The 20,738-nt window shown below is 45.0% G+C and overlaps 1 protein-coding gene across 2 annotated transcripts in view; it reads left to right on the plus strand.

Annotated features, from left to right (window-relative positions):
- Window positions 1-7,421: 7,421 nt before the first annotated feature.
- LARP4 (La ribonucleoprotein domain family member 4) overlaps window positions 7,422-20,738 on the plus strand; it is a 184,458-nt gene continuing 171,141 nt past the window's right edge. For both annotated transcript variants that reach the window (XM_030198258.1, XM_030198259.1), the window contains exon 1: window positions 7,422-7,476. In XM_030198258.1, the coding sequence (XP_030054118.1) occupies window positions 7,465-7,476 (12 nt within the window). In that variant the 5' untranslated portion in view covers window positions 7,422-7,464. The remainder of the gene's footprint in view (window positions 7,477-20,738) is intronic.

A 20,738-nucleotide genomic window follows, 5' to 3' on the forward strand; every position in this document is an offset into this window, starting at 1 on the left:
CTTTCCTGTCCTCCTTCCATTCCATCACCTCTCTTCCCCTATTCCATCCAGTATCTACTTCTTCTCTCTGTCCATTCCATCTAGCATTTCTTCCCTCTCTCCCCCCTTTCATCCAGTGTCTCCTCCCTCTCTCTCCCAACCCCTTCACTCCCATCTCTCACCTCCACCCAGCATATCCCATCTCTCTCTCATCCTCTTCCATCCGTTGTCTCCCCATCCATCCAGCATCTCCCCTTTCCCTCCCCCTTCCATTCCTTGTCTTCCCTCTCTCTATCCTCTTCCAGTCAGTGTCTCTCCTTTCCCCTTCCATCTAGTTTCTCCTCCTTCTATCCAGAATTTCCTCTCCCCACTACAGCCAACCAGGATTTGCAACCACACAGCATCCAGGATATCTTGTCTCCTCCCCTACTGTGCTCTGCCCTGCGCACCTAGGATATCTTCTGTCTTCTCTCCTACCCTGCTCTGCCCTAAGCTTCCAGGGTCTTCTCTCTCTTATGCCCCTACCATCACCCCTCTATTATCCTCCAGCATTATCCTGTCTGTTTCCTCTCCCCTCCATTCAGCATCACCAGCCTCTACTCCAACATTCCCGTCTCTCTATTTTTCCTTCCCCCATTATGCAGCATTGTCCCATTTCTCTGAATTCCCCTTACCCCACCACTGTTCTATCCAAGGAAGTTAGAATAAGAAAAGGAGACAGGGTGAGCCTATCTAGTCTATTATATGGGCTGAAGCCAATAGGTAGAGCTTGCTACCATTTTTGCTCACCCAAAACAATTGCAAATGCTATTGAAAACAATACCAAAAGATTATTAGAAATAAGGAAAAATTAAGACATACCTGATCATTTTCTTTCCTTTAGTCGAAGCAGATGAATCCAGGAACTGGTGGTGGGTTGTATCCGTCTATCAGCAGGTGGAGATAGAGAACACTAAAAAAAAAAACATGCAGTGACCCTGTGTACTGATCCTTCTCCCTTTAGTATAGCGCAAATCCCAAAGCAGAGAAAGTAACAAGAACATCACACAACTCACAATAACAGAAAACACACTCAACCGGAGTGAATAATGCTCAAACTAAGTAACAAATGGCATTGTGAAACACAAATTTTGCTGAAATTGAGCACAGACTGCAACAGGAAGAGATCCTGGATTCATCTGCTGCGACTAAAGGAAACAAATTATTAGGTATGACTTAATTTTTCCTTCCTTAGCTTCAGCAGCAGATGAATCCAGGAACTGGTGGGATGTACCCAAGCACTCCCTAAACTGGGTGGGAAGTTGCAGCTCCTCCAGAGAGAACCACTGCCCCAAAGCGCGTATCTTCTCTTGCTGCCACATCCAAATGATAATGTTTAGCAAAAGAAAGATGCGACGCCCACTTCGCCGCCCGACAGATCTCAAGAACAGAAAACAGGCTTGTCTCCGCCCAAGAAGAAGCCTGCGCCCGAGTGGAGGTGATTTCCCCAACAAAAGGTAAGGTGAAACAATCACCTCCTTAAGCCACCTTGCCACCGTGGCCTCAGAAGCAGCAAACCCCCGTCGCGGTCCGGCAAAAAGGATCAGAACACCGAAACTCATTCGACATCTGCAAGTACTGCCAAAGAACGCGCCGGACATCCAAAAGGCGAAGTCGCTGAAAAGAACCCGGACAATCCTCTTTCCGGAAAGAGGGCAGAAAAAGCGGCTAATTCAAATGAAACGCCGACCCAACCTTAGGAAGGAACGAAGGTACCGTACGCACCGTAAACCCGGATTCCGAAAACTACAAGAAAGGATCACAACGCAACAGGGCCTGAATCTCCGACATCCTCCGAGCCAACGCAATAGCCACCAAAAACACCACTTTAAGCATAAGATCTTTTTCTAACACCTGCCAAAGAAGCTCAAAGGGAGCCGACTGCAACGTATGCAAAACTAACTTCAAACTCCATGTAGGGCATGGACAACATAAGGGCGGCCGAAGCTTCAAGAGTCCCCGCAAGAATCGCACCACGTCCGGGTGGGCTGCAATTGATGCACCCACCACCTGGCCTCTGAAACACGCCAAGTTTGCTACCTGTATCCGCACAGAATTGTAGGCCAGCCCTTTTTTTTAAACCTTCCTGCAAGAAAGCCAACATCTGGGAAACCGAAGCTCGCATCGGTGACCATGCTCGTGCTTCACACCACGCTTCAAAAACATGCCAAACTCGAGCGTAAACAGTAGTCATAGACTGCTTGCGAGCCCTCAGCAAAGTAGCTATCACTTCATCCGAATAACCTTTCTTCCGTAACTTTGCCTCTCAAGAGCCAAGCCGCAAGACCAAAGCGGCAAGGATCTTCCACAGCCACTGGGCCCTGATGCAAGAGATCTGGAAGAAGGGGAAGACGGAACGGCTCCTCCACCAGAAGACGCCTCAAATCCGCATACCACGGATGCCATGGTCAATCTGGAACCACAAGAATCACCAGACCCGAGTGAAGGCGAATCTGCTGTAGAACTTGAATGGCCAGGGGGGGAAACACATAGAGAAGTGTGCAAGGTGGCCACGGTTGAGAGAGGACATCCAGCCCCTCCGAACCGAGCTCTCGTCTTTTGCTGAAGAATCGCACTACTTTGGACTTGGAACTGGACGCCATGAGATCTATCCCTGGAGTGCCCCACTTGCTGCAAATCTGCTGAAACGCTTCCGTGGCCAACTCCCATTCCGCGGGATCTAGAGCGTGACGACTGAGAAAATCCGCATGTACATTGTCCAGACCGGCGATGTGGGCCGCAGATAACAGAAGGAGATGAATCTCTGCCCAAGCCAGAATAAGGGCGGCCTTGACCGACAAGGTCCTGCTCCGACAGCTGCCCTGGCGATTGATATATGCCACCACCATCATATTGTCCGACAGAACCTGCACTGCGCGGTCTTCCAGAATCTCTTGAAACGCTAGAAAGGCTAGCCGTACAGCCCTCAGCTCCAGATGATTGATGGACCACTTGGACTCCTCTGCCGACCAGCGGCCCTGCGCACAATGGTGTAGACAGTGAGCCCCCCACCCCGAGAGACTGGCATCCGTTGTCACCAGCATCCATTGCGGAAAAGAGGGGGGCATCCCCCGCCGGAGGTGGACTTCTGAAAGCCACCAATCCAAGCTGGCCCTGGCCGACGCAGTCCAAGACAACCAGCACTGATACTCCAGAGACGTTGGAGACCAACAACCGAGCAAGTCTTGCTGCAGCAGTCTCATGTGAGCTCTCGCCCATGGAATCACGTCCAACGTAGCTGCCATGAGCCCCAGCACCAGTACGTAATCCCACGCCCGATGCCGAGGAATCCCCAACAATCGCCATATCTGCGATTGTAACTTTAGACGCCTGCCGCCGAGAAGAAACACACACCCCAGGTCCGTGTTGCAAGAAACTCCCAAATAATCGAGAGACTGCGAGGGCGCTAGATGACTCTTTGGGAAATTGACGACCCAACCCAGGGATTGTAAAACCTCTATCACCTGAGACGTGGCCGCTCTGATCAGCCAATCGTCCAGATAAGGATGAACTCTGACTCCCTCTTTCCACAAAAACGCTGCCACCACCACCACCATCACCTTGGAAGAGGTGCGAGGTGCAGTGGCCAGCCCAAACGGCAAGGCGTGGGAACTGGAAATGTTGCCACAAGATTGCAAACTGCAAAAATCTCCGATGAGGCCAAATTGGAATATGCAGATACGCCTCCTTGAGATCTAGTGAGGTGAGAAACTCCCCGGGCTGCACTGCTGCTATCACCGACCGCAGAGTCTCCATGCGAAAGTGCCACACCTTCAGAGACTTGTTCACCTTCCGTAAGTCGAGCACCGGCCGAAAGGACCCCCCTTTTCGGGGTACCATGAAATAAATGGAATAGCGACCTTCCCGAAGCTCGGACTGAGGCACAGGAACCACCGCTCCTAACTCCACCAGAGAGTGCAACTTTTCTGCCACTGCTTTCCGTTTTCCGACCGTAGCGCAGCGGGACTCCAAAAAGGCGTCCTTGACGGGTGTCTGCAATTCCAATATGGTCTATCAGATCGAGGACCCAAAGGTCTGACGTGATCTTGGCCCATTCCCCCAGAAACAGGGTCAACCGACCTCCAATGCAAGAAATGGAACAGTGGACTGAAAACCCGTCATTGGGAAGCCCGGTTAGCTGCTCCCTGTCACTAAGCAGAGCTAGCGGCCTTTTTGTCCGAACTAAAGGAACGCTGCTGAAATCTGGACCGTTGAAAAGGAGCAGAGACCCGACCACGGCGATAACGCTGCGCCTTCCGAAATCTCAGTCTCGTCGAAGAAGTTCGAGGCTCAGATTTGGGTCTGTCCTCCGGCAGACACTGAGACCTGGATTCTCCCAAATCTTTAACAATCTTTTCCAAGTCCTCACCGAACAGCAGCCTACCCCTAAAGGGCAACTTCGTGAGCTGCTGCTTTGAAGTCATATCTGCCGCCCAGTGGCGCAGCTGGCGAGCAGCGACTGCCAGAGACATCTGCTTAGCCGAGGCCCTAACCAAATCATAAAGAGCATCAACCAAATATGCCAGCCCTGACTCTGCCAATGGAGCCGAAACATCCAACTCCTGTTGCACAGCCTGCTGAAGCCAGGACAGACAGGCTCGAGCTGCATACGAGCTGCAAATTGAGGCCTGCAAAGTCAAGGCTGACACCTCAAAAGCACGCTTTAAAGAGGCCTCCAAACGACGATCCTGCAAGTCCTTGAGGACAACTCCCCCCTCAACTGGCAAAGTGGTCTTCTTGGTGACCGCCGTCAGCAGGGAATCTACCTTAGGAAAAGAGAAGAGACTCAAATGAGACTCCCTCACCGGATAAAGGTGAGCCATAGTGCGAGCTACCTTTAGGTTCCCCTCAGGCTCCGACCACTGATCCGAAATGAGCTCCTGAATAGCTTCATGGACAAGAAAAGCTCGAGCCGGCTTCCTAGTGCTAGCCATCTTAACATTCATGGCCGCCGCAGCCACTGCTTCAGAATCTTGAATATTCAGCGCCCTCTATAAAGGTAAATAAAGAGACAAATATCTTCAGTGCACCCTAATCAGTCAATGCTATTCATTCATTCATATTCCTTAACACAGTTCACCTTTTTACATTTGTGAATCACATCAGCGTGACCTTAATTCAATGCAATACATGTTCTGCTTTAATCCTAAGGCGAACCATCTGGAAACTTAGAATTTGCCCTGTCTCCAAACATCTACTATGAAAGATGAGGTTGTCAACCTTAAGAATTGGCTACAATTAAAGAAGCATCCAGGATTACTCAATTCCCAGCCAATTTACCACCACCACTGCCACAGAGAATGAAGCAACAGAGGAATAGATGGGTCACAGTATGCACAAACAGACTGACGTGTGACACAGAAGCAGTCACCCTCCCAACCTTTGCCCCTGTCTAATTCCTTTGCTGCACTGGATCATATTGATGCTGAGAAAAGTACAGAGGTGGAACCAGAGGCAAGGAAGGTAGCACAATCCAAGAAACATTTCCCAAACAATACAGATTGGTGCAAAGCAGAAACTTCTTACTGCTAGGATACTCCATTAGAGGTACTAACTTAGGAAACTAAGGTACACAGTTCAAGGGTTCCAACAAACTCGGGTATACATATAAAGTATCACATACCATGTAAAATGGGTTTATCTTGTTGGGCAGACTGGATGGACCGTACAGGTCTTTATCTGCAATCATGTATTATGTTACTAATCTCACTTATACTGGGGAATATTATATTAAACCAGAGTACACTATACACAAATTATATATTGTATATTAAGTTAGGTCATTTATTTAAATACACCTTTAAACCCATGTTGAGCCCCTACTATTGACTTGTGATTAAGAAACTGGCTCAATATATTTTGAAATAACCACAATTATGTGATAAGTGGATCAGCTGGAGTGCTATTTAACATTTATTGGAGCACAGTGGAAATATATTTCACTACATTTCATTGAATTAATAACATTTGTATATTTGTATATATAGTGAAAATATTGCTGTAATAGCTGTCTGCTGATAGTGGCTGAAAGACTGTGGGTTGCATGGCTTGTGCGAATGAGTTCCTAGGTCCCATTGGTGTGTAGAGTTTTATGGGTTTAAAGGCGTAGTTAAATAAATGACAAATTAATATACAAAAAATAAGAGAATGCCAGTCCCATTTTTTCCAATCCAGAGTGAAAACTGAAAAATGATTTAAGGGCGCTTTCCTCTCTGCTTGTTATACCCCACCCTCTGCACTATAATAAATAGAGTTCTACCCCCCTTCCTCTATAATCCTGTCTTGTCCCTGTATTTGTTTGTATTTAGTTGCTCTTTTTGATGTATTAGACCGTAAACAGCCCAAAAGGCTCCCGTAGGGCAGGGTAGGAAATATTGAGTAATCTCTAGCCTGCTAAGGTCAATGTTCATCATGACTCCACAATAAGTAATAGGCAGGGTAAAAATGGGATTCACGGGCTCGGCGGGCCGGGACTCGGGAGCTGAGATGGATATTACTTGCTGCGGGACGGGCGTGATCGGGTTAGATTCCCTACGGGGACGATTTGGATTTCTGTCCCCATGCAACTCTAGTCTGTACTCCAGTACCTGCTGGAGGGAAGGCGAGAGTTCTGGCTGCTTCCTTATTTTTGTTCACACCTTCCTAAAAATCAGGCACCTTTAGCAAAGCCATGGGGTCTGGTGGACGAGTCCGCAAAGTCCCTGCTTCTGAGAGCGTAAAAGTCCCACTCCCACTGGCATGAAGGGGGGCGGGGCTTAACAGAAGACTAAGCACATGGGACAGCCTACCACTCATGAGCACATGGGACACCCCCCCCCCCCTTCACTGGACACGCGTGCACCAGGAAGTTCCGACCTCTTTACCTATTAATGCTCAATCAAGGCTAAAATAATGCATATAATTTGCATGCAGTTATCGTTGTGCAGTGTTTCTCCGTGTGACAGCCGGTATTTCTAGCATTATACCGAACAGCAGTCGTAAATCTCCCTCAATGAGGTCAAAGCCGGCCGTCCAAAGTATGAACGACGGTCTACGCTACGCCCCCAGTGCGGCCGGGCGGTGACTGAGAGACAAACCGGAAGAAGAAACAAATCATACGAGACCCCTCCCACTCTGTCTCCGCCCCTGTTTGGTATCGCTCCCTCTCTCTCAAATACTAAACCCCAGCCTAGTATCTCACCTTCATTCTCAAAATCCCCTCCTCTAATTCTCCAACTTGCCTTTGAGACCACTCACAAGCTGCAACGAACCGCATTTTTCCTTCTCTAGTAGTCCCACCCTCCACTAATACAACTTCCTCTCTTATCAGGGTTCCGCCCCCTCTGACGCAATGGCTGAGCTCTCCCTTGGCCGTATTCCGCACTGCCGGAAATAGGAAGTTGCGTTAGAGGGGGGTGGGGCGCCGGAGGAGGAAATCGGCTGGGCCGGTGGCGGGCGACCTCAGGCATGAGTTTGAAGGTAGGATGTGGGGGACGGAGGGAGCTTGAGATTGCGAGAGGGGTGCTGGATCGTGGACGGGGAGGAGGTGGGGAGACACGCTGGGCTAGGGAGAGCTGAAGGGAGAGTGTGAGCGTGCAGACCGCGGGGTAGAGGCGATCCCGCATGCGTATGAAAAGGGGTGCTCGGCGTGAGAGTATGAGGGCAGTCGAATGCGTGTGACTTAGTGTCTCTGCAGTGTAGGGTGTTTCTCTTTTTTTTTTTCTTTAAAATTGCAGGCGTTACCTTGGTATTATATTTTACCCATGTAAGTTTTATCTTTAAAAGGTGAAACTTAATTTTAAATTCCATTTGTTAAAAAGCTTCTTTTTTTTTTTTTGCACCTTTCAATGAAATAGACATTTATTTTAAATACATTTTTTCTTCCTTCCCTTTTTTGCTTTTGTAATCAGATTCGGTATGGAATAGGTATTTGCATTAGCCCTGGTTTGGAGAGGCGCGTTCCGGTACACGTTGTTCTGTCGCGTGCCGCGCGCTAGCCAAGCCGAGCTGTGACTCGGCGCCTTCACATTGGTTTCCATAAATAGAGCTGCGAACTTTGGGAGGGGGAAGTGCCCGGGCCGGCTGCCTTTCTAAGGGTCTTTTCCGGGTGATAGTTCAGACCGATATCCGGGCGCTTCAGCGAGGCGGCGGTGAGTGCTTTTAAAGCGCTAGAAAAGAAAATTGAGGTCAGCTTTTTGGAATTAATAAACTTGCTTTAGACAGCGCTTTGGCTTGTAAGGGTGCTTGTGTGTTCTGCGGCTCAGAGGAAAGAGCTCTGCTTTCATCTAAGAACTTGTTTTTTCTCCTAGTGACATGTGCTCCCGGAATGGTTTGTATGTGACCTTGCAGCATATGCAAGTAGAAAGGTTGCTGTTATTTAACAATGGCAGCAGTCGAAAGTATTCGACAAGTATCCAGTAAGTTGGTTTATGACTTAAATTTTTTTTTTTTTACTATTTACAACCTTGCTGTAGGCCAAGTGTTCAATAAATCGTCAACTCGAGACTAAAACAGTACTTTTTTTTAGAATATTCCTAGATGTTTTCTGCACTTTCTCAAGAGTGGGGTGAGAAGGGTAAGCTTTGCAAAACTGTACACAACGTTCTTTATACGTTTTCTATTTTGGAATTAAATTGCAAACTGATCCATATCTGGTTTTCATACCAGCTTTTTGTCATGTTGCCCAGTAACCTTTGTTATTACACCTTTGGTCAGTAATATAGGAACTAGTTTTGAATTTCAGCATTTTGGTATATTTGTCTCCGCTTTTTTTTGTTTTGTTTAGAGAGGGATCTTGGCCCTAATTATGAGAGGGTCTCTTCACTTTTTCTCATTTTATGCAAATTCATGTTTCTATTAAACTGTAAACCATTTTTTTAAATCTATTACTTTGTTTCTAGGAATGTATTTGCTTGTTCATGTGTTACATATTTGGAAATAGTAGAGAAAGGAAACAGACTCAATAGGGATGGGGATTAAGGTAAACTGCTTATGTGTAAGGGATTGAAAACAATGCAATTATTGCCCAATCTTTAATCTGTCTTTTTTGTCTAGAGACAAAACAAATTGGCTGTTACTTATTGGAAAATATAAATGTATTATGTCCTAGACAAGCAGGTTTTGTGCTCAACAGTGGCACTGAACTACATGATAGGCCTGGTAAATAACATCAGGAATAATTTAGACAAAGGGAAGAATATTTTTCTTAATTTCCATAGGTTACCTCAAGCATCTGATTTAGTCAATCACTCACTACTATTTAAATAACTTTATAGTATAGGGATTAGAAATTAACCATTAGGTTGGTGTCTTATTTGGAAAACAGTCTTTTAAGATGAATTAGAGGGATCACTTTATTCCAATCATTCTTTGCCATGCTGGAGTCCTAAAAGGTTCAGTTTTATCACCCATGTTTAATATTTTTTGGCACCCTTTAAACTTTGTTACAGTCAACTTACACTGCAGATGTTTAAATTATTAATGGTTGTTAATGATCCTGAATTCTAGTAATCCTGAAACAGTAGGAGAAATATCTCTTATATGAACTCGGGTTATAGGAAATAGGTTAAAAATTAATATATTAAGGCATTTTTATATAGACACTTAAGTGTTCATAGATGCTTATACATTACTAAAAAAAAAAAATGTTTTTTTGTGCTGAGATAAATTTGCTCAGTGCAGGGAATCCTCCAATGTAAATGTCTTTGAATTCTTACACATTCACTAATACGTAAATTGGACTGTTACAGCTAATCCCCCCCCCCCCCCCCCGGTTTATTAAGCTGCACAGCAATGCAGGCACAACCCATTCAAAGTGAATGGGCTGTGTCAGCATTAGAGCACCACCAGCAGTGACTGCGGCTTAGTAACGGGGGTTAGAATGTAGCAATAAAGTTGCTGTTTAATGCAAAATAATTTGACCATGTTATCTCAATTTTGATAGAAGAAAAGTGGCTGCCTATTAATCAGTGTACTTTTAAGATGTTATTGATAATACAAAGATCTTTTATACTGGTCAACCTATTTTCTTGGCCAGGTTATTAATCCTTTCAACACCAACACATTTTCAGCGGTGCTTATAGCAAAATAAGGGTCTCTTTACTGTGCTGCATTATGCGCTAATGGGTGCCTAATGCAGCAAAAATGGTCTAACATGGGATGCACTAAAATGCTGTGCATTAGTTTTATCATGTACACATGCCTTTTTTTTTTTTTTTTTTTTTTTTTAAGAGGCCATGTCAGGAGCAGAGAGTGGGTGCTCCTTCACAAACCAGTTAACGTGATAATGTAGATGTGCTAACTGGTTGTGCATGGTTAGTGAGGCCTTCCTGCCTACAAAATAGGTGGCAGTAAGCCTTCAGGTGGTAGTTTTTGAAAGTGCTGATAAGCTAAAGGCAGCAGAAGCACTTGGCCATTAATGAAAAGTGGAAAAAGGCATTTTTATGTCTGCCGGATAAATGACCTTAGTTCATGGGAAAGATCCGAGTAAATGCACACTAAGAACATTTCTTAACTGCAGTTTAATAAAAGGATCCCTAAGTTAGTGATTCCTTTACATACCATAGTAAAACTTTAAACTACTAGTTGCTTGGCATTTGGAGTTATATACCATTGGAATGGTTTAGTTGCTGATCTGCCATTGAAATCCATCTTACAAAACATTTAAATCGGGCTTAAAGGTCTACACTCAAGGCTTTGTAGAACAGGAAGTCGTTAGAAGTATTTTATCTTGGGTATGGGCAGTCTTGGACCTGTTAATTTTTAGAACCCTTATTTTTCATATAGTGTGTTTTATTGGTGTGCTTTGTGATTGCAGATCTATGTTACTGCACAAATTTAAACTGACTTTTTAAAAATATATACTGCTTAGTTATTTAAATGATGGGTAGTATAAATGTGAAAGACTTGGCATAAAGCATTTCTATAAAATTCAGTCTCTGTAAATTTTTTTTGTTATCAGTTGGTCAATAAATATTCTCATCCATGTAGGGTCAGTACATAGCAGCCTAACAGTGGTTTATAAGGTCAAAGACTGGATTAGAATGGTTGCGTGGTTATCTAGGGAATGTTGTAAATAGTTCATACTAAGAAATGTGTATTGGGGTTGTGACTTCTTAGATCCTCTTGGGTCTAGTTCTTTTGAATATTTTTTTCAGTTGATACTGGTGGGAAGGTTTGTTACTTTATGCAGATAGGGGGCTCATTTTTTTTTTTGTAATAAAGTTGGAAGGGTAGGTAGTGTGGCTTGGCCAGGGGTAGGCCACTCCGGTCCTCGAGAGCCACAGGCAGGTCAGGTTTTCAGGATATCCACAATAATATGCAGGAGATAGATTTGCAAGCACTGCCTCCATGGTATGCAAATCTATCTCCTGCATATTTATTGTGGATGTCCTGAAAACCTGACCTGCCTGCGGCTCTCGAGGACCGGAGTGGCCTACCCCTGGGCTTGGCTAACGGCAAATCAGGTCTGCTGCCGGTCTTGGCGGTAGTCCCGCCTTTGCCACATGCCACTTCTGGCACTAGAAAATACATTTTTATTTTCTAGTGCCGGTGATAATTGGGCAGCCTACTGCTGGGTCAGCACCAGTGCCCTTAACCACTTCCTAAATAGGAGACGGTAAGGGCTTCAGCTATAAATGACCGTGTGGCAATATTTACTTACCACAAGGCCATTTACCAGTCCTTCTGAAAAAAGTCCCTTTTTACCAGTGGCGGTAGAGTGGCCTTGGCAGTCCTTGCTTTTCTCCTCTATTCTCATCTCTTACATTTTCCTATTGATGAGACCTCTGTTTCTCCATTTCATCTTTTTCACTATTCTTTCTAATCTTCCTTCATGTTCCTCTATATATAAATTGTAAACTATCTAGCAGTACTAACATGTGATGAGTGGTTACATTGAAGCTTTCCTTGTTAACCAGATCAGTCCTAGACCATTGGGGATGAAATTTGGTATATTGCCATTGTGGTTACAATCAAAGCAGTTTATATATTATATACAGGTATTTATTTTGTATATGGGGCAATAGAGGGTTAAGTGACTTGTCTAGGAGCTGCAGGGGATTGTGTAGTTCAGAAAGCTCAGTATTCTTTGTCTCCATGCAGATGGTGGATGAACTGTGTAGCTCCTGGTCAGTTCTCCTCAGCCAGCTCCCGACTCAGATTTGGATCTATTGGTCAAGTAAAGCGGGGCGTCTTCCTGTTTTATGTAAAATATGCTCCATTTTTATGGGAAGTTTCTTACCTTAATTGGAGCGATTGACATTTTGGTGATGCTGAGCCTCCCCACCCCCTCAGCCATTCACAGAAGCTTCCTTAGAAGTTGATGACACGGAGGTTATGTGATGGTCCTTCTAATTTAAGACAGTTTATGGGTATTTGCTTGTGTCGTGCATCTGTAAGCACTTTATCTCAATCCCTTTTCTTTTCTCTCACAGGTGTTGGTTCCTTTGCAGGCAGGAAATGCCTCGCACTTAATAGTTATCCTTTGTGGCATCGCTTCTTCCTTCAGTTCTTTTTCCTGATAGTGCCAGATGGTGTCGGCAAAGTTCCTCAATCTCATTGCATCAAGATTGAGGGTACCTGGTTCAGAGAGCTGATTTGAGTTTTGGTTGCTGATGGCATTTTTATTTAATGGGGGTCAGTGATTGCACTATAATGTTTGGGTTAAGAAGTAGTCTCCCCAGCTGGCTTTTAGCGACTTCCAGCTCATATGGTTTGGACTCATGGCAGAGTTCGTACTCCTACAGCTTACATTCTCCTGCCATTACTTGAATGCTTCTTTGTCCAGTTAACATCCTGTTATTCTGGGTACACTGCTGCCTACCACAAATTCCCCAAGAAACCAGTCATTTATTTCATTAGCTGTTGCATTGAGCAGTCTTGCCTTAGTAGGTATTTTTCCCCGGAACAGGAGTACCGCTCCGTGTGTGGGCTTGAGAGTTACTTGCTGGGGTTGATGGACTCCATGGCATGCTATCCTTTCCCAAAGTTCTTTTTTGGCAGTCTAGATTTCTTTTCAGTGGGCATCCCTAGCTGTCATGTGGCTTTGTGTTTAGTGTCCAGCGTTCCCATCAATCTGTTCCCATATGGCTTATTACGGGAACATTGTACACTAAAGGGTTAATCTTAAACCTTCAGTTGGGCTTCAGTGCCTGACTAGGCAGCCTTTCTGCATGGCACGCAACCTTCTCTTTGCTTTCTACTCTGGGTAATGTCCTAGCAGCAGATTTGACACGTGGGCTTCAGCCACCATTGTTGGCTGTAGGTAGCAGAGTTATTCGGGCATTCGCACCATGCATTGCTTGACGGCTGTAGCTGACTCCAGTTAGCTATTTCTCCTGCAGACTTTGAACATGTTCTACTGTTCTTGCTGACCTTGTGATCAATGGTTGTTCAGTTCTCTCTTGTGCATGGTTCTGCCAGCTATCTCCACTGGATGGTGTTTCTTACTAGCTCTAGTGCATGACACCTTACATAGACCTGGTGCTCAGCACCTCCGGATAACTTGAGCGCATGACTCTGCTTCTCAGCTCTTGTGCTATATTTATTTGGCTGGCTTGGTGCTAGGATCCACAATCTCACTCTAGTCTAGAACAAAGCTTTTTTGGCATTTTCTGAGTGGATTCGCTTGTTAGCTTTTTAGCACATAGTTAAGCTATCTAACACTGGGCTTAATTTCTCCTATTGCAGAGCTATTTCTTTTTAGCATGTTGGCTGTCCTTGGGCACAGCTATTCTGGCCAGTGCTTTTGGTGGGGTACATCTACTGGAGAGCTATTGCTTGGGGACAGCAGTGAACTTTCATGCATACTTTAGTACCTCCGGTTCTCAGCAACACAGATTCGGTTGCATTTCTTCTCCGGGAGCCTATGAAACACAGTTAAATTGACTGGTTCCGCAGTACAATTTTCCTGTCTCGGGTGCATAGGTCTACCAGCTACTTTGGAGCACATCTCCTCTAAACAGTTTTCTGGACAGTGGCTTAAGTATGATCTCTCTCCTCTCCCCCCCCCCCCCCCCCCCCAAATGCTTCAACTTAGCTGCAGCAAGTATGCAGCTATTGACAAGCTCCTTTAGCTTCTCCTGCTACATTGGGGTTCTAGAGCTCTGCTTTGTTTTGGGCATGGCTTCTCCAGTTGCTTGTGGAGCAGAATGGTTCCAGCTATTGCTGGAGCCAGCTGTATATGGGGCCCAGCTTTGCGGGCTAGTTCTGAGGCTTGGCTGATCTGATTGCTTGGGGGGGGGGGGGGCTCATCTCTCCAAGCTGCCTCTGTGACAGAGCAACTCCAGCTGCATTGATTGCTAACTTGCATCTGATGTAAAACAGTATTATTCCATCTAGCTCTTCTGATATTGGCGTTTCCCGGCTAGCACGATGTCTTTACTGTTGCTTTGCATGCCTTCGTCAGTTGCTATGTCGTCTCTGTGATTGTCCTATTTGACACTGTGGCACCTGTTGCAGGGTTTAAGGTACCCCGACTACATGTCTGTGTGGGTAGTCAACTGAAAAACGTAGTTGCTGTAGCTTGGCGCTCTTAGCAGTGTCATCAATTTTCAGGAGCCTTTTGGAGCCTCTTGGGTCGTTTCCTCATAAGCTGTAGCTGCATAGGTTGATAGCTTGTCCAGGAGATTGGCTATTTCATTTTGGGATGCCTTTAGCCCTATTGCTTGGCATCGCTGCTTAGAGAGTTCTCTCTACCAAGCAGTGTGTGGCAACGCTAGCCATGGTTGTCTTTCTGTCTTTTCCCTAGTGGTCTAATGGCTCTTCGGGCAGGAGCCATCATTCATTCCTGCCCCTTTAGGCTGTGCAGAAAATAGATGTTGGGACGTGGCCATTTTGAAATTCCTCGTTGGGGGGGGGGGGGTGGTTTCATCCAAAAATGCATGGGTATTTTTGTGCTGAAACGAAATTTGGCTGGCCTCTAGAGTCCTTCCTCTTTGGTTGGAGATTGTTGATACCATATCTTCCAGGTTACTCCTTTTTTGCTGAGGTGTTTTCTGTGAATCACTGGTCTTTTTTCTGCTTATGGCACTCCTACATTTCCTGACTGGTTTTTCTTCCGTCCATTCCCTTTAGCTTTCTTTATTCCTAACTGCTCCTCCTCCAGACCAGTCTAGAATTCCTCCCTGCTAGTAATCTGCATTCATGTTTGTTGTCTTTCAGTCCTGTACTTTGCGTTCCTTCTCTTAGATATGTTGCTGGGTGACACCGCATATCACGCTTCTCAATACTTAGTGCCAGTGTGACATTTCGATAGTCTACCAGCTTGAAGGAGGTATTGGCTGAGTGGGGCAGGTTACCTTAACTATCACTATTGGCCAACATGTTGGATTGGGGCATAGTTGCTTGGCTAGGCATAAGACTGAGCATTCTAGTACTGCACTATCTCCTTTGAGGGGCGAAGCACATGGAACTACTTTTTGTTCTCTGTCTCCATGTTCGAGTTGATGGACATAACTCAATGATTTGGACTGATCTGGTAGGACTAAAAGAAGAATCAGGTAACATATAATTTCTCCTAAATAATAAAATAATCTAAGAAGGCTTGAGGGAGGAGGAGTAGTCAGTCTTACAGTTCTGGTTTAATGTAAGCCTCTTGTATTTGAGATAGAGACTAATAATGTTATGTAGCATTCATCTCTAAGCAGTGATAAGACCAAAGCTCTAATATTCACTGAGCTGGTCAGACCTTGGTGATGATCATATTTGATATCAAGACCACTAAACTGCAAGTCAATATGGCAGGGAGAGCGAGAGGAATGCTAAAGTACACCAGGGGTTTTACTTACTAAAAGGAAGTGATAATACCTCTGTATAAATCACTGGTGATTCTTCTACTACTTATTTCTATAGCGCTACTAGATGTATGCAGCACAGCATGTTCTAATTCTGAAGAATGTACTCCAAAAACAATGGGTTATTAAAATAGTGCAACATTGGCACCATAAATCTGTCAAAATTATTTAAGCCATGATCAGAGGTTTTTTAAATGCTGTCTGCGAGTAGTCTGTAGGAGTTTTCAGTGGCCCTGCTATATAGAGCTGCTGAAAATTCACATATATGGCACTTATCTGTCAGTAGAGTTGACCAGCTTGGTGGAGATATTGTCTGAGTGGGGCAGGTGCTGCTATACAAATAGGTGCTTTTAATTATTGGAGCTCTGAGTAATACCTGGGAGAGTGTATGCTAGACGTTTGAGTACCTTTCTTTTCTTTAAGCATTTGCATATTCATTTTCTAACAGAGTTCTTAAGAGGCCATGATAAAAAATAGACTTGAGCCTTATACAGGGACTTGCTAGTGGAAAAAGTATGAGCTGAAGTAAAGAATCCTGGCATAAGCACAAAGTTGGATCTTTGGGTGTGAGGATGTGCGGGTAAACTTAAAACTGGAGATTGGGTGGCTTTTGAAGCACTGCTCAGGGAATGTGCATGCCAGATATGCTCTGTGATCCTTGTCATTTTTGGTTTCAGTTTGTCATATGTAAATTCCAACTGCACTCCCATAGCGTCCCACAGATCAATCCAGAGACAAGTGGGTTATGTCCCTGTATCAGCAGGTAGAGATATAGGTTTAGTATATGAGGGCATGTGCAGCTACCTTAACCTCAGTATTCTCTCTATTTCAGCAGGTGGATGGACATATATCCTGTGCAGCTCTCTGAACTGAGACTTACTCCTAGCCTGTTACCACAGGATTAGTTGAATTTGGGAGTCACAGCGGTACTTGGCCAGTGTGGGGTACACCTGGTGGTGCCAGGTCCTTCCCCCTTTCTACCTCCTCACCCTGAAGATATTCCAGTGCTTTGAATCTGTACTCCTGCCTCTTATAAAAAAAAATAAAAAAGTCTCAGGAGCTGATACTATGCTTGCAGCATATGAGAATCTTTCTCCTTTGCTTTTACAAGAGTACAGTGATTCTGGGCGAGTTCTTCTTGTGATTTATAGCTGGGCGGCTGCTATTTGCTTTCTCTGGTAGTGGTTCTAGACAGCGAGGTCGGGTCCCGCGGTGCATGCTTTTTGGTTTTGGGCGCTTTCTAGGTCCTTGGCTGGACCAGGATGTGGTGCAGCCAGGGTGGGACAGCGTCGTGATTTTTGGTGTGCTTGGAAGCTGTTGCTCTCTTGCAGCCCCCATTTTGATTTCTCTGCTTCGGCTGTGTTAAAATGAAAACAAAGCAACAGTGAGCTGCCGGTCTCTGTGTCCTTGTTTTAGCATGGCCAGTCAGTTCTCAGTTGTCGCTGCAAGCGAACCTTGGCCTCTCCCCACCGATGGCAGGGGGGTTGGAGTTTTGTGTGGTACGGCTCTGCGGCCCAGTTGCCTGTGTTTTTCCCTGCACACCGCTGTCTTCCACACTTTTAGGGATGATTTTCTTTATTTTTGGTATCCTTCATGTGCACTGGGCTCCTGCTGCTTTAAAGGTATGGTAATCATGGCTGATACTGACAGTTCTGTTCAGTGGGCAATGGTCGTTCTTAGCCTCCATTTTTACAAACTTTTCTGAGTGGCTCAGTGGCTAGATCCACTTTTGGATGGGTCTTCTCCATTTCCTCGTTTCCTGTCCTCTCGATCCCCTGCCTTCAGTTGGGGGCTGGATTATACGTTTCCTGTCTAAGGCCACTCTCCTTGCTCTTTAAAATGATTTAACAAACGGTTCCAAGCAAGAACCTTGGTGCTGTGTCCCGCACGCATTTTATTTTAATGTCTTTTAGTTTGGGATGTGCAGCACTGCCATTGTTTTTTGGTTACCAATAATAATAGTAACATAGTAAATGACGGCAGATAGAGACCTGTATGGTCCATCCAGTCTGCCCAACAAGATAAACTCATTTTACATGGTATGTGATACTTTATTTGTATACCAGAGTTTGATTTGTCCTTGCCTTTCTCAGGGCACAGACCGTAGAAGTCTACCCAGTACTGTTCTTGTACTAAGTTCTGAAACTAACATCGAAGCCCCTTAAAATTGACACTCCAGCCCATCCCTATCTATTCAGTCACGATCAGGGCGTAGACCGTAGACGTCTGCCCAGCTCCCGTTTTGTTTCCAATTACCGGCATCGCCACCCAATCTCCGCTAAGATCCCATGGAACCATTCCTTCTAAACAGGATTCCCTTGTGTTTATCCCATGCATGTTTGAATTCCATTACCGTTTTCATCTCCACCTCCTGCGGGAGGGCATTCCACATATCCACCACCCTCTCCGTGAAAAAATACTTCCTGACATTAGTGAAGATTTTGTAATTTATATTGAACAGGAGTACTGTTTGCTATTAATGTTTTAGGTACTTCCTATTGTTTGCATATCCCCTATTAGGACTAAGATTAAATTTTAACTGCCAGACTCTCGACCATTCTTCTAACGTTTGGCGATCCCTTCTCATCGTTTCTACTCCCTCCAGGGTATCCACTCTATTGGCTATTTTCGTGTCATCCGCAAAAAGGCACACCTTTCCTTCCAACCCTTCAGCAATATCTCCCACAAATATATTAAACAGAATAGGCCCCAGCACCGACCCCTGAGGAACTCCACTGCTCACCTTCCTTTCTGCCGAGCGGATTCCATTTACCACCACCCTCTGGCACCTGTCAGTCAACCAGCTTCTTATCCAGTTCACCACTTTTGGTCCTAAGTTCAACCCTTTCAGCTTATTCACGAGTCTTCTGTGAAGGACCGTATCAAAGGCTTTGCTGAAGTCCAAGTAGATTACATCTAGCGCACATCCCTCATCCAGTTCTTTGGTCACTCAGTCAAAAAAGTCAATAAGATTTGTTTGTCAGGATTTTCCTTTCGTAAAGCCATGTTCTTTCTGGTTCTGTAACCCGTTGGTTTCTAGAAAGTTAACTATCCTTTCTTTCAGCAGCGTGAGAGTTACCGGTCTGTAGTTTACTACTTCTTCCCTGTCTCCGCTTTTGTGAAGAGGGACCACATCTGCTCATCTCCAATCTCGCGGAACCCCTCCCATCTCTAAAGATCTATTAAATAAATCTTTAAGAGAGGTCCCACCAGGACCTCTCTGAGCTCCTTCAGCTCGGCAGCCAACCACGGTCCTTCTCCAGGATTTTCCTCTGTGAACACTGAAGAGAAATAAGTGTTTAGCACATTCGCTTTTTATCTTCATTGCTCTCCACATAGCCATTCTCATCTTTCAGTCTCGCAATTCCATTCCTATCTCTTCTCCTTTCTCCAATATATCTGAAAAAAGTCTTGTCACCTCTGTTTACATTTTTTTCTTCCACTCGTGCTTTCGCTAGCTGTATTTCCCTCTTCGCTTCTTTGTTTAATCCGATAATCTTTTCCGTGATCCCCTCGTTGCGTTGTTTTGTATTTCTTGAACAAAGCATCTTTTGCGCTTATTTTTCAGCTACCTGTTTGGAGAGCATATAGGCTTCCTGCTTCTCTTGTTTTTGTTTACTTTCCTCACAAAAGAGATCATTCGCCATATTTATAGCAGCCTTTAGCTTGGACCACTGTTTTTCCACTTCTCCTACGCCTTCTCATGCCAACCGATCCTTCAGGTATTCCCCCATTTTATCAAAATCAGTATGTCTGAAATCCAGTACTTTGAGTTTTGTGCGTCCGCACTCTGCTTTCGCCCTTATATCAAACCATACGGTGTGATGATCACTATTACATAGGTGGGCACCCACCCGGATATTGGAAACACTACCTCCATTAGTGAGCACTAGATCCAGCATCGACCCTTTCCTCGTGGGTTCCGTCACCATTTGGGTGGGCACCCACCCGGATATCGGAAACTACCTCCATTAGTGAGCACTAGATCCAGCATCGATCCTTCCCTTGTGGGTTCCGTCACCATTTGTCTGAGCAAGGCACTTTGACAGGCATCCACAATCTCCTCCTTTCCGATTCCGTAGACGGGACGTTCCAAGACAAATTGAAATCTCCCAACAATCTCCCCTTTCATACCAATCTTTTGAATGTCTTCTATCAGATCCTTGTCTAACTTCTCCGTTTGCGCAGGAGGTCTGTAGATAACTCCCGTCTGGACACAGGTTCCTTCTTCTCTTTCCAGGACGATCCATAAAGCTGCTTCTTTTCCCCAGGTTCCCCGCTTTTCTGCCGCTCTGATATTCTCTCTCACATACAGAGCCACTCCTCCACCTCTTAGACCCTCTCTAGCCTTCCTAAAAAGATTATAGCCCGGTACGGTCACATCCCATTCATGAGAATCATTGAACCACATCTCCGTAATAGCAACAATATCCAAGTTTTCTTCAAACATCAGGGCTTGCAAGTCTTGCATTTGTGCACATAGCTTTCCATGTGCTTAGTGAGTTTGGGTGTTTTTTTATATTTACATGATCTTTCCCTCTGCCATCATGTTTATTCTGGGGGTGACTTTTTGAAATCCCCTGTTTCCTTTTGTCACCCCCATCCTCTAGTTTAAATGTCTAGAAACATACTGTCTGAATTTCTCCCCAAAGATCCTTTTTCCCATCACAGATAGATGTTGCCCATCATTACATTACAGCCTATTTTTCCACGTATTACCCCATTCTCCTATGTCTTCTTTACATCAAGACTCAAGCCACTTAATGAATTCCTCTGTTTTGCATAGTCTTTCCTCTCCCCTCCCCAACGTAGGAATTCAGAAAAAGCCACAGTCTGAGCCAAAGATTTCAATCCCTCCCCAAACTTCTGGAACGCTCTTTGTGCTGTAAACTTACTATTGTTGGCCAGGTCATTTGATTTACAACATCAGCATTAGAAGCCTCGCTC

Source organism: Microcaecilia unicolor, chromosome 3 (genome assembly GCF_901765095.1).
Source record: "Microcaecilia unicolor chromosome 3, aMicUni1.1, whole genome shotgun sequence".
In the NCBI taxonomy this organism is placed as follows: domain Eukaryota; kingdom Metazoa; phylum Chordata; class Amphibia; order Gymnophiona; family Siphonopidae; genus Microcaecilia; species Microcaecilia unicolor.